Here is a 15,042-nt window from a genome sequence, read left to right as displayed (position 1 = left end):
GTGTGTGTGTGTGTGTGTGTGTGTGTGTGTGTGTGTGTGTGTGTGTGCGCGCGAGAGGTTGGATGTGAGAAAAACAGGTGTTTTGGTGGTTTTAAAGTGTGGAAGACAAGAGGTCGGGCTTGTGAGTGAAGGGTCACGTCTGGCCTTTGGGTTCCACTGACATGAAATAAAGCACAAGCATACGTGGGCCTTTTGTTGTGTGAAAGACACGCTCACTGAAAAACATAGGAGAGCAGGATACTGTGGGGTGATACACACCCAATAACAGCTCGGCCAAACACTGTACTATTGTGTGACTGTCCACCCTCCAGCTTCCACACAGGGACTAGCGCATAGCCTCCTGGCCCAGAATCGGAGCTTCTTCCTGGGCAGGGGAAGTGCCTTTGAAGCCCCCTTTCCCTGACTTGCTGATCCATCCACCCTGTCATGAATGAAGAGGCTGTTAATAGAGACAAAGCAGGTGCTCACTGCTTTGTGTGTGTGTGTGAGTGAGAGTTTTTCGCCAAAGCTGATCATGTCCTTCTGTCTTTCTCACACACTCTCCACGGTAGACAAAACAAATCCGCACACACAGACCAATTACAGTCCAAGAATACAGTTGTATCTGGGCTGAGCTGGTGGAAACAGAAATGAAACTTGTTATATTGTTATGTGCTAGTAGCAATACAAACTTGTTACTAAATATTTTTGGATGCATCAAATCTCAAGTATGAATGTCATTTTCTACTGATAAAGTCTTTTCAGTGAAATGGTTATGGTGAGCAGATGGTCCAAAGCAGATTTGAAATTTCAAATTCATTCCAATGTCAATTCACGGTATCAGGGTTTCGCCATGCTCTGAGAATTTAGAGCGTTTTTTTTTTTGGCCGGTTATTGAAGGTGAAACCCAAATATCTTCCAAATATTTGCTGATAAAGTAGGCATGTGAAGAGTAATGTCCTCCAAAGCCTCGAGATGTTCTACCCCAATGCAGCTACCAAGCATGTGTGCAAAAAACACAAAATGGTGACATTGGGAGATAACACGAGATATGACAAGAGCAACAAAGAATGAGAGTCGAGGCGTGTGGGAAAGGCAGCGGTGTGTTCCGTTCTGTTAACTCAAAGTGTTTGCTGGCACTTTTTATTAGCGAGTCGCTGTTCAAAGTTGTTATGATTTCCTGACAATGGATGGCAATTTGATTTGACGTCGATATTACGAAAGTGATATGACTCATTAAAGCACCTAATTGAGAGTGGCAGTTTCAAAAGTTTCAAAAAAGTTTCAGCCTAATAGAAAGTACTTTTTCTGACCTTGTTGTGGCAGTTTGTCCAGCATCATTGTGAGTGATATCTTGGCTGTGCTCGGAGGAGCCGTAATGTTTTTGAGAGATAGTTTGGACGGGCCGGGGACTGCCACAGGCTTTGTGGTAAGTTTCAGCTGTGATTTGTAGCTGTGATTCCCACATGACATTTGCAGGGTCAACCACGGCAATGGAACCATAACGGCCGCAAAAGAATGAATCCCTTGTGCCACTTGTCTTCCCCCTCCTCACCCTTTTCCCAGTCTCCCAGATATCGCTGTCTTCACCCCCCCCACATATCCCTCCTCTGCATGACTCATTCATCTTCCACCAAAACTCTACAACCCTCAGTACCTCTCCTCCTCTCAGCTTCTACTGTCCTCCCCTCCTCTCTGTCTTATCCAAAGAAACATGATGCACATGGTGCTGGAGCTGCCGCTGGTGCTCGTGATATTAGTGGTGGTGGTGGGGACAGGCCCTGGTTGGCTTGCGGACCTACATCAGGACCCGATGACGCAGGCTTGGGGTTCAGCGGTGAAGCGAGCAACGGGGTGGGACTGTGGGAACTGCTGAGAGTGTGGTGGTGTGTGAATATTTGCCACATGCGTTGAACGAAGATGGCAGAATCAATTGAAACTACATTAACATTTCAAAACATCTTGCTTTTGTTCAAGACGTGTGTATTTCAGGCACGTTAAATATAGGCTAAAGATGAATCTGTAAATGTACACGCAACTTCCGCACACCATTGCTCACTCCCATAGACATGCGGTCCTGCGCACACCTGCCGACACATCATTTTTTCCCGCACACCCTCACCCACACTGATGAGACAGTATCTCTCAGAATGGCTCTCACACCTCCGGAGGCATGAGTCTCTCTCACATAAGTAGTAATAAAGCCATTTCTGAACGAGGTATTCACATTACCATACAGTACCAACACCTACTACTCTGTCATGGAGGCGGCTGTAGTTTAAGTGGTCGTAAAACATGTTGATGTACACACAGTGAGTCCGTTCAGGGGAGTAGAACATGGAAAAGTTAACACAATAATGTTCGGTCTCTCGAGCATGCAGCCATCGCTATGAACAACTTCCAGCTTATTTTTCTGTGAAAAGACAGTCCAAGGCCTTTAAAGTTGAATAGCTCCAGATGCTTCACCCACGTTTATATGTTCTCAATGTCATTTTTAGGAATGATAAACAAGCTACAAAGGCAAAGCCCTCATCATAATTATCAAAATACTTGAAGTGAGATATAAAAGAGGGGCACACATACTTTATATGCACAGACGTGTGTGTGTGTGTGTGTGTGTGTGTGGGGGTATGTTTGTGCTTGTGTGAGCGGACAGGGATGTGTTGAAGCTTGTCTACTGTTGGTTGTCTGATGCGCACGTTCTTTGTAGCAGTGGTACTCTGCTGGACTCAGCCGTTTCCATTGTGTTGGAACGGGAGTCAGCACATATTATGCAGGTCACATGGTGCAGAGAAAGTACTAGAAAGAGGTTGGGGGGAACTAAATGAGACTTTAATTCTATCAATATGTTTTTCATTTATGCACTTAGGGCTGCCCACTTATAGTCGATTAGTCAACTAACTCAATTTTTGTCTAGTTTCTTTGTTTTTTCATACTGAATGACTTATTTCCAAAATATGTATGAGCACCACTCACTGAAACATACTGTACATTCATCTCCTATTTTGCAACAAAACATTTAATATCCAAAACGTGCTGATATCACAGTCGCTGCCTATATTGCATCTCATGAATTACGTTATAATTGTCACTCTCAAATATCTCCTCTGCTACTGAGCTTTGTGTATACTTGCAACCTGAATTTAAAGGTAGTCAAAGTCTGGGCATACCTTTGATGCATACCTGGGAGACTCCCTGCTTATTTGTTTCCTTTGGGCACAGTACATGTTTACTGTAAGCACATTTAGCTGCATCTCCCACAATTAACAGTGCAGAAAGATGTATGTAGGCAAGACGAGTGTATTCTGTGAAAAGGTTTATTGGTGAGCCGCTGGTTTTTATAATATTCAGTCCTTTGCCTAGATTCAGTCCGCTCATTTTTATTCTCAGTTCAGTCTCATCTTGTGTCAGGGGATGCTGAGAAAAAGAGACTTCAGAGTAAAATGATGGGAGTTTTTTTCTTTCAACAACTCTCTCAGATTCCAAAAGAGGACAGTTTGCCGGATGCACATGGGAATGTCATTTTCGGGATGGCAGCCCATGTTTTCCCCTTTGGGAGAGTTTGAGATGAGGCGTTTTTCCTCAGGCTTTGTAAGTAAATCACAAACCTGCCCAGATCGTTCTCTTCTTTTCCATTTCTTTTTTCCTATCCCCAGTCATCACCCACTCATTTCCTCTGGCTTGGCAGAGAGCTTTCGTTTGCTACTGAAGCCAAAATAAAGGTTAACCTTTGGGCAGCTAACCGTGTTCACCCAGATTGACAAGCGGCACAGTAGCTAACAGCACACTCTGGTTCTTACATAACCACATATTGCTCCAGACAAAGCTACTGATGAGGGTGTGGGAGCCAACATCCAGCGAAGAGATACTAATAGGCTGAAAACAGCAGTCCACATGTTCTTTCCTTCACTTGTCACCATTTCTCTCTGTTTTAACTGGAAAACAACCATCAGAAGGGGGTTGCAGCTGTGAAGTAGTGGGATGACATCCTCGGGTTATAAAAGAATGATGTTGCCTCCTCACCGGCATTAAGTCTGACAGCCAGCTGTCACGTAAAATATAAAACCAAACTTGTTGTTTAACTGCTACATAATATAATCTGTCTGTTATCTGTTTTTTTTATGGAGGGGAGTAAGTGATACTCCTTGGACAGATGTTCTCCTGAACATCATGCATTGTCTGGTAGATAGGTTTGATAGAATCTAGACATAAAAAGGATGCCTTTCATTGGTTCTACTGTAGGTATGGGGCCGGTCGAAAAGACAAATATCTTCTATCACGAGAAAAGGTCATTTCATATCTCGATAACAATATATACCACGATAAAGCATGTTTTGTTAATTCAACAAATGAAAAGTCTATATGAAATAACCACATGGTAAAGACTATTTTACTATACTCCTGTGTGAATTAAATACTCAACCAATGAAAAGTACTATATTTATATAATATATATTCCTATTTAATTAAGAACGTTCGTTCAAAATGAATGTAACAGTTCCAAGTGAAACTACAGAGAAAAAAATGTATAAATATTTTCAGCTAAACACTGACTATATATTTACATGCATGTACACAGAGTAATCAGATTAAGAACATAGTTTGATTTAACATAGTTTTATCAGATTCCCTGAAAAATAACTTGGTAACCATAACTGTAAGATGATCCTTTCTCCTCCTTTAAACTCATTTCAATTTTGTTTTGAAGTATTTACATCCAGTTCATCAAACTCTCCTCGCTCAAGTCCTCCCACCCAGAGCCAAGACTTTAAAATCATCCGTACAACATTTTACTGCAATGTGTTAGTGAAGGATGTTTTTTTTATACAAATCAAATTAAAAGTCATCCTTCTTTCATTAGCACATTTGTTTGTTTGTCGTGTGTGTGTGTGTGTGTGTGTGTGTGTGTGTGTGTAATAAAGGTCGGGTGGGTAGGGTCCTGGGCTTCTGGTGTTCTTTGACCCTGTCAGCACTGTGTTGATTGATGACATCCTAAATGTCTAAATATGAACCCACACCAAAGTGTTCCTATATCACTTGAGAGTCATATCAGCTTTAACTATCATGTATCTAGTCTGTAACATCCTCACATTACTAATATCTTCAGATATTTGCAAAATATCTGCAGATATGCGGGTCAGCATCAATCGTGTACAGTACGTGTGGTATATGTTGTGTAATGCTTGTTATTTTTAAAGGGAAATAAATAGATTTGTTAACGTGATCTTAGTCTATCTTAATATTCCTGGCTGTGAGGCCTCGGCCTGCTTCTGATGCAGTGTGCATTTGTTTTGTTTGTATTAGCCTGATGTCACTGTGCGCTCTGATTATTTTCCTGAATGTTTTCAAAGCAAGGCTCATGTTCCCTCGTGTGTTTATTTGCCCTCAGCGGTGTGGGTTACATGTTACCAGGATTACAAACACTGTGTAAATACCACTGGAAATTGTTTTGGGACTTCTGCCGAAGCAGTGTGGATGGATGCTGCTGAAGTTATGTTGGCTTGTGTGCAGCAGCGCTCACAAACTTATCATATTAATCATGAAAGCCATTCTCTTTGTTTTTGTCTCCGTAGGGGTTTTGTCTCTCCCGGCCCATTTCAGTCCCTACACAGAGAACCGGCAGACGTCCGTGGACAGCAGGGAAGATGCCTATGCCCAGCTGGAGCTGAGGACGCTGGAACAGTCCCTGCTGGCTACCTGTGTGGGCAGCATTTCTGAACTCAGTGAGTACACGTAGCTCAGACTAGTGTGTGGTCCTGGATCTACTTTATATCAGCATTCTTTTTCAAATTTCATGTTTAATCTGTTGAATTCCTATGAGCTCTTTTAACAATCATAAAGGAACAACAGTGAAGCTATAAAACATTCTTGTTATCCCAGAAATAATAAACTAATTGTCATATTTTTTTGAAATACTTGACCATATTCTAAACACGTTCTCAACATACAGTGTTATTCCTACGCTGGCTCTGGAAGACAGGAAAACTTTCTTCTGCCAAAAAGGCTGTTATTTCAGAGAGCCAAGCGCCGAGCAGAGATAATACAGTGACTTTAAAAAATAAATAAAAATCTGGCTTGTGATAAGCCCCAGCGTGTGCTTTATTGTGAAAGTCATGTAATGTGTGCTCTTTTAAAATGAAGCCAATAAATAGTTTATCTACACGTGGAGCTCTGGAGAGTGAAGTGATAATGTCTCTGATTGCTTTTAGTCTGTCAGTGGTAGGCAGTGTGCATCATTGTTAACACAAACTATCTGAATCTGTTTTCAAACACAGTCAAGTTAGTCAACATGGGAAAATGATCTTTACTAGGAAAGATTTTCTTTTAGAAACTTTGGTTTGAATTTTGGGCAGTAGATATATTTTATTTGGTACATTGACACAGTAGTGTGTTTATTGCAGGGTAGGAAATGAAATATTTTTTTGGATGATTTTTTCCCCTGATGTTTGAAATTGGAGGTTTTTACATACACAATAACTCTTAATTGTGTTTTATGGGGCAAATATCTTGAAGCTGGGGGCAAGTTCGCCCTTTCAATCACATCCCTGATCCTATTTTTCAGTCCTATACATAAATTGGGTCTAGTGTAAATCTTTTGAGAGGTGAGGGACCTCCCTGGGATAAATATTGCCAGTTCTAAATGACCATGTTTCATACACATGGTTGGTAAACAGAGCAGCATGCAGACACACATGCACACAGTCATACTGTACTCTACTGTATGTATGGTTTGTTTAAACTGGAGGCTCTGCTGGAATGGGCAGATGATGGAGAGCTGGAATAGGATCATTAAAAAGTGAGAAAAAGACACGAGTAGAAAGAGATTGAAGAGAAGGAGGTGGGAAAGGTAAGAGGTGGGGGATTAGGTTTAAGGATGGAGTGCATATTTGCTAAAGGGGAGGGGAGGAGGGGGGTGAAGGGAAATGATGGAAAGGTGAAGAGTTAGGTTGTCAGTGCAGCGAGAGAGGAGGAGGGATAGAGATTAGTGTTGGTGGGAGCGCGGATAAGTTTCCTTCTCCAAATGAGCTAACACTCTGCTATTTGTTCCTCGGGTACAAGGCCACGTTCATACACGGCCGTCGTTAGTGAGGCATTAAGAAAGTGCACACACACTCTCAAACACAGGCACACTCTTTCTCTCACTTGCTCAGTGGTCTCTTTGTGCCACATCTCTCTGGTGGTGTGAAGCTGGGCTGTTCTGGGCAGGGCTGGCATCCTTCAGACTAATTCGCGCCTACAAACACACACACACACACACACACAGGCATGTATTCACCGTTACCCATACACACAACAAAAACACAGAGGGTTTGGCACTCTGATCTGAGCCCAAAGAGACCAGGCAGACACAGGAGCATCTGTGCTAAGCTACTCAGTCCTGTTGGATCTCAAGACTGGTCTTGGCCATACACAGGAACACACAGCATGCATTAACATACTGGATAATGGATGGCAGGGTACTGGACATTTCAGCTTAATGTGAAAAAAGTGTTGGAAATGTAGTGCAAGCATGAGACTGGCTCTGAAATTTCTGTTCGTACAAGTTTGAATGTTTCATTTTCAGCTCTGTGGTGGGCTTCACCAGATATGGGAAACTATGAGTACATGACCATCCGGTTAAGTAAGGGAAATATTAAAAATCAGGATTGGGCTAACCCAAATTGTATGAGCTTTGTGCTAAAGCCTGTAAAGCCAATTGGCGATCTGGTGGTCACACAGAGTCCAGACAAAGACCTGTGTCAACAGGTTTGTACTGAATTGACATCTTCTAATTATCTTATTATTTAAAACATTTAATTATCTTGCAACTTTGACCTAACAGGCTTATTTAGTCAATATGTGTTGAAAAAGCAGGCACGTCACAGTTTTTTACTTCCAGGCTTCCACAAAGACTCCAATACAAGCTGTAATCTAAGAATGAAGGATTTCATAGCCTTCTGACCCCTGGAGCGTAGTTTAGCCTCGGGGCACAATATGGGCTGGAAAGCCAGGGAGAGGCTGTCCGTCTTGGGCAAGAATTCCTCGGAGACCTCCTGGAGGGACTGCTGGTGGTGGTTAACACAAAGGAGGCCCTTCAGCTTGAAGTAGGGTCTGTTTTGGGAAGGCCGCTCCAAACTAACCCCCCTCGAAGTACCCCAAACCCTTTAATATCGACACACACACACACACACGGCTGGACTCACCAGCCTTGGCCCCCTGGCAGCCTCTCACTCACGGTAATCTGGTTAGAAATTAACCCAGGGGTAATTATGTTAAATGAGCGTTACACGATCCCAGGTTCAAGGTGGCCTCCTTCCCTCACACTGCCTCTCTCTGCCCCCCCCCCACATCCCCTCCCTGTGACAACTGATATTTTGTCTCTCCACCGTGCTCCTGCTAGTTATCTACAAGCTCTACTCCTTGCAGCCCTACGCCCTCTTTTCTTTGTGTTTTGTGCATCTATTAATGTCTTCTTAGGTTGATAGATTCCTCACATATTACACTCTACATCCAGTAATCTGAATTGGCCTTCATCCAAGTGCACGGGGTTGTCCACTTCGCTCACCGTGTGGGTGGGTGAATCCTCTGATAAGCTGCATATTTCGTGTGTCTTTATCCCGGCACGGCAGTGTTTTCACACAAGCGGTAGTCATGACAGATTTAAGACTTCAGCACAGATCTTGTTTTTAATCATGTGACTGACTCCCACCTATCCAGGCCGAGTGCAGTGATTGAAACACGTCAATACAGAAACAGTTGAATGGTTCGTTAGAGCCTGTGGTCAGCTGTCTGTTAAGCCCATTAACTCCTTCAATGATTAAAGATGAATGGCTGTTTAGACTGGCCGTCTGGCTGTGCTTACTGATAATGAGACTGCTAATAGCAAATACCACTAGAGACATGGAGCGAGAGTAATGACAGTGAAGGAGGGTTGGAGTGGTTTAGGAAAAGGGGAAATCCTGTTGGATTAGGAGCCCACAGGGTTTATACTGGGCACTAAGTAACTACTCTTGTTATAGTTTTAGTTTTTTTTATGTGCCATTTGGCCCACAGTGTTCTCTGATACTGTATTAAGAAGAACTGAGTTAATGAAATGAACAAACGTCATATATTTATTAGACCAAATATCTACTAAACCATCGACCTCACATCTTTCTCTTATTTCCTTTGTTCCAGGTGACTTGGTGTCGCGTGCAATGCACCACATGCAGCGCCTGAGCTCAGTGCGTCTCGGACTGAGTCCAGCCCGCCACGCCCGTCCCCAGCAGCCCGTGTCCTGGTCGCCGGACGCCCTCCACACCCTTTACTACTTCCTGCGCTGCCCACAAATGGAGTCCATGGAGAATCCCAATTTAGATCCCCCACGCATGGCCCTCAGCAAGGAGAGGTGGGAGTCATGCATGTCCGGACAAGAGCGGTTTAGATGCTCTCCAAAGTGTATCGCAGGCAGTGAGATAACTGATCTAACCTTAGGCAGTTCTTTTTTATCCCCCCATTTCGGCTTTGGATACACCCTCAGATAATAGGCTTCATTGTATTCTTGATTTTCCTTTCATGCATTTTATGCTTTGATTTCCTGATCACATCTGAAATTAGACAGAATTTGATTAGCTTCATTAGGTTGACAGAAATGTGATTAATGGCAGCACACATTGCAAATACACAAACTCAAATACACAAACATCCAGCCTCGGAAATGAACAAACAGGTTCTAATCAAGTGAACAGCTTTTTCACAGACCGCCTTTCTTTCTTAGCCATTCCTGATTCCATTGCCCTCTGCTCATTGAAGTGTATGTAAATTACAGGCGAGCAAGAGACTCCAGGTGTTAATGTTAGTCTGATTGAATGGTTCATTGCACCTTTCGAGTGTAAATTAGGCTGAAGACTGGTGATTTAAGGGGTTTTCAAGAGGTGCTAATGGTCTGTAATTGTGTTAGGGTCTCCTCAGATCTTCTTTGGGTTGCCTTTGGAGAACAATTCTGGTCATCCTTGTTTTATTTTCAGTACTTAGACAACTGGTTGACAGTATTTGGACAGCCTGCCTGCAGAGTAGTTGGCTAATTCTTGGCCTAAACTACAGCTGAGGAAATAGTTTTTCATGTTGCTGGGTTTCCACAGAAAGCAATGAGTAATACTGAACTGACTCATGTCCCTTTTCCTCCAAAATGAACTGACGAAATATTTGGCTGCATAACAACATGTTATCACTAGTAATGGTGATATTCAGCTGCAGGTCAAATAAATGTGAGCGATAATGTGCTGTCAGTTAAGGTAAGATTATTAGTCTCACTTGTGCGGTAGAGAAAAGTACTTGCAGTCTGCCCACACATCTGGGCCCTGGTCTCACGGAACAGAAAGTACATGCATGTGTTCCAGAGTAACCATATGTTAAAGATGTCAGTGGAAAGTGTTCTTCTGTGTAAAGGTTAATTACACGTTTAAACAAATGTAGAGAGGCCTGTCTAAAGGTAGCACTAAGCATACAAATGGGATGCAGCTCCCACTTAAGTGTGTGTTTCAGTTTGCTCTGGTAAATAGTTTTAACCTCTAGAAATGCATGTGTTTGTGATTGTTGGGTTATGATGAGGACATGACATCTGTGAGATCATCCTACTTCCGTAAAAGTTTTGGTGATGAAATCAGCCAAATATCTTACCTAAACACACACACGCACGCACACACGTGTATACACTCAGAGCCAGCTGGCTCCTATACATTTAATAATGAACAGACACAGCGTAAGTGAGCAAAGGTGGGCTCCTCATTAGCATCAAAGGGAACAGAACAGCAAATACACGCCCCTCTTTTCACTATCCTGGCTGTTTCTTGAGGTCTTTAATGCAGGGTGTATATCAGCCTGGTTTATGTGTGCAGGATGAAATGATTTAGCATCCTGTTGTACTGTATACTTCGAAACGTCTGTGACTTTCCGTTTGTCTTTCTAGACATCTACTGAGTTGCCTACATGCTTCTCTGTGCGACTGTGTGGAGTGTCTGTAAATGCACGACAGACTCAGGTGGTAGAGTAGAGCAGGGGAAACCTGCTAGTGATTACTATGTGGGTGCCTGGTAATGATACAGATTGCTCTCCTACAATGGGCCTCTCAATCTCTCTGGCTCACCCTCTATTGAAAGCTTTATAAAATCTTTGGTGGAAACCCAAAACCACCAAATCTGTGTGGGCCACATCATCAAACATTATAGGGAGCCTGGTGAGAGCCTTACTGCAGAATCCTCCAGACTACGCAAGACGCACGTTTCCTTATCATCCTTTAAACCTGCTGCTTAGTTGTGGTTGTTACAGATCATGTTGTATTGTATAGTGTTAGCCTGCGTTTAAGAGTGAGAGGTTCAAACACCAATGTCTGTGTCTGCTTATTTCTGCATTCGCACACTCCTCTTTAAGCCACAGAAAAATAACTTTGATTAGTGCTGAAAGTTATTAACCAATCTATTTAATGGTAGAATCACTAGTCTCTCCACCCAAAACGAGCACTTCCAAACTCTGCCGAACAGACCACCCCGACCCTTCCACATCCTTCAGCGGATGAAAGGGAGCAATAATGGATAGATGTGTTACTGTGATAAGAAGTAGCTAGTGGAGCTTACAAGCACTGATACACCCCCCCTCCCCACCTTATGGAGCCATTATGAGAGTAATCTGACTCTAGATCAGTGGTTAACCTTGACCCTCTGCACCGCATGATGGGGTCTGCTTTAAGACCTGCTTTCAGTTTCTTAAACGTGAACTCAATCACAGTGGCACCCGAGATATAGGACACATTGGACATATGGGGCCAGTGTAGCGTATGTGATGTTGCCACCTGGGGAGAAAAGCCTTTGCTTTTTATTTTGGAAAGGTAAGAGTTCAAACACACCTGACCACAATTTGGGCTGTCTGTCTATTTATGACCAGCCAGGTGATGGCGAGAACGGCTCCATGAATCAGAGCTAAAGTTTTATATGTGTACGTGTGTGCACATGTGTGGAAGAGTTTGTGTGTGTGTGTGTGTGTGTGTGTCTACATCCCGCTGTTCTCAGTGTGCAGCCTTAGCATGTCGGGTCAGCAGGCTAGCCAGAAGTGCTATCTAGTTTCAGAGTTAACAGGAGGCTCAGATTTGGTGTTGCGCCGGCTCTCAGACGAAGCTAAAGTTTGTGTTTCAGGCTGAGGGGCATAACCCAGACACAAAGGTCAGATGGGAGGTGTATGGGGCGAGCACTTCAGATAGAGGGAGAAGGGTTTTGAGGAAAGAAGGAGGGATGACTTATGGGATAGAGCCCAGAGCTGCGTGGGTGTTTGTGCAGACATGCTCCATCTGTATGCAGTCGTGGGCCACTGGCAAAGGTGTATATACATATGGCCTCAGCTGATTTGTGTTGATGCACATTTTTGTGTATATCCTGTACTACACACACACACCCTACCACACACTCGCACAGCGTTAAAGGTTAATTGGTTTAAAACTGCAGCTGAAAGAATTTACTGGGAAAGCAGTATTTATGAAAGGAAGCACCTTGGTTATTATGCAGGGGTTAGAAGTTTTATGTCGTTTGACTAAAACACAGGCTGTGAAATGCTGATTGATGAAGTTAAGGGCAGGGAAAATGTCTCTGATGGGATCAATAAGGGCTGAGTGTTAAAAGCTTGATGCGGTTGATTGGAGCTGCTTTAATTCTGGATTAGTGCGTTTGCAGCGTGCGTGCCTTGAAGCGAGCATGCAGTAAAATAGCTGGTTGGAGGCCTCGTGGCATTGAAGAAGACAGACGGAGACACGAGCACAAATGCACACACGAATGAAACAGACTCACACACCGTCCAATTTATGGTGAGTGAAGCCCATTAAGGGGAGTATAACATTGATTCACAAGCCAGCTGCCCCTCCAGAAACAGGACTTTCTTATCACTCTACACCCCGCAGCACATCTCCAAACTGCCAACCAATGTATGTCTTCATTATGACATACCCCACTTGCCTCCCAGCCTTTTTCCAAACAGTCAAACCTTCCTTATATGCACCTATCTGACCCATTGAACATCTCCCTCCTACTCCTCCTCCATCCCATCAGTCCCTTGTCTGCTTGTTAGCTGTCACGCCTGAGTGACGGCAGGGTCCCTCCTCTTCACTGATCACTGATAAAGTACTGAAACATTTGACAGAATAGCTAGAAGATAAAACAGACAGAAAAAGGGGACAGCAGGGTATCTGCGGGCTCCTAAATGTCTGAAAAATTTAGATTATAAGTTATTTTAAGGCCTTAATTATAATGCAGTCATGTCTGCAATGCAGTTATTAAAGGTCAACTAACACAGACCATTGTTGGTGATGAAATATGTAAAAACATGTTTTATTTGTCATCATATCTGCTTTACTAACCACTACCCAACAACAGCTGTCCAGTTCTGAAAAGCTTTAATTAGTTATGTTAAGTTAGGAAAAGTTCACATATTTGGCTGTTATATTGTTATTAAATTAATTTAAATGTTAAATTTAGGGAGGTATTCAAAAGTCTGACATTCACATTCTGAAACCTTCAGATAAAATGGAGAACATCCCCTTTAGTAAAGTGACAATATACATTATTAACAAAGCACTGATGAATGAGAGGGATTGCTGTTGAACAGAAGGAGCTTGTCTATTAAAAACCGCAGGGAGCTACTTGAAGTGAACACAGTGAGGAGAATAAATGGCACCGCAGGGGTCCCAATGCTCATTAACAGTAACTACAATACCTATAGCAGGCGCAGTAGGATGATATGTGTACTGCTCATGCTTTTGCCTCCATCTGTATTCATGATATGCATTGGAAATGTTTGCATTTCCTCGGAACAAAGGTGAAACCACCGCTAAGAATAACACCACAGCAGGAGAAAAGGCTGCTTAGTATCTCATTAACACACTCTGACTGAGGCTCCATAGGATCAAAAGCAAAGCAACAATAACGTGTCATTGTTCACGGGCACATATGGTGAGAGAAAGGCACGTACAAGACGAAATGAGTGGCGTTGTGGCGTTGCAGATCAGTGGTTTCTAAAGGGTTTTAGAAGATAAGTCAGCCAGATGACATTCAGAATGCCACATTCACAAACACCACAGCAGACCTTATGTTCTGCTCTCTTTTACCTCTCGACTCATGTTTGCTTCGCCGCGAATAATGTGACTTTGTCTTGTTTCCTCAGGATCAGGTCAATCTTGTCTATCGTTTCTATTTGAATCCTTTCCTCATCTTTTTAGTTTCACTTGGTTCTCTCTTTCCTAGAAATCATCTATAACAATGCCGGAGTGCTGAACCTTTATTTATCTTCCCTAGGTAGTTTATTCTGATAAAGCCGGTTTAAAAATAGGCGGATTATTCGGAAGCCACTGCAGTATTTTGTTTATCAAACCACAGCACAAATAAAGTCACAGTTCTGTTATCATCTCCCAGCACATCTCACAGACAAGGAAAGCAGCTGTTTAACTGCACCACCTGGCAACCAACACTGATTGGTCACACACATATATATATATATATGTATGTATGTATATGTGTATATGTATGTATATGTATATGTGTGTGTGTATATGTATATGTGTATATATATGTATATGTGTATGTATATATATGTATATATATATGTGTATATGTATATGTATATGTGTGTGTATGTATATGTGTATATATATGTATATATATGTGTATATGTATATGTGTATATATGTGTATATGTATATGTGTATATATATGTATATGTGTATATATATGTATATGTGTATGTGTATATGTATATGTGTGTGTGTGTGTGTATATGTGTGTGTATGTGTATATGTATGTATGTGTATATGTATGTATGTGTATATGTATGTATGTGTATGTGTATATGTATATGTATGTGTATATGTATATGTATGTATGTATGTATGTATGTGTGTATATGTATGTATGTATGTGTATGTATGTATGTGTATGTATATGTATGTATGTATGTATGTATATATATGTGTATGTATGTATGTATATATATGTGTATATATGTATGTATATATATGTGTATATATGTATGTATATATATGTGTATGTATGTATGTATATATATGTGTAT

At 42.2% G+C, this 15,042-nt stretch overlaps 1 protein-coding gene across 1 annotated transcript in view; it reads left to right on the top strand.

Annotated features, from left to right (window-relative positions):
- abtb2b (ankyrin repeat and BTB (POZ) domain containing 2b) overlaps positions 1–15,042 on the top strand; it is a 44,020-nt gene that overhangs the window by 20,813 nt on the left and 8,165 nt on the right. The window contains exons 2-3 of the mRNA XM_031859311.1: positions 5,553–5,702; positions 9,136–9,346. Of these exons, the coding sequence (XP_031715171.1) occupies positions 5,553–5,702; positions 9,136–9,346 (361 nt within the window). The remainder of the gene's footprint in view (positions 1–5,552; positions 5,703–9,135; positions 9,347–15,042) is intronic.

The sequence above is a fragment of the Anarrhichthys ocellatus genome, unplaced genomic scaffold (assembly GCF_004355925.1).
Source record: "Anarrhichthys ocellatus isolate YVR2014 unplaced genomic scaffold, GSC_Weel_1.0 scaffold2, whole genome shotgun sequence".
In the NCBI taxonomy this organism is placed as follows: Eukaryota; Metazoa; Chordata; class Actinopteri; order Perciformes; family Anarhichadidae; genus Anarrhichthys; species Anarrhichthys ocellatus.
The sequence above is the reverse complement of the archived record's forward strand: the minus strand, read 5'-3'. Positions and strand labels throughout refer to the sequence as shown.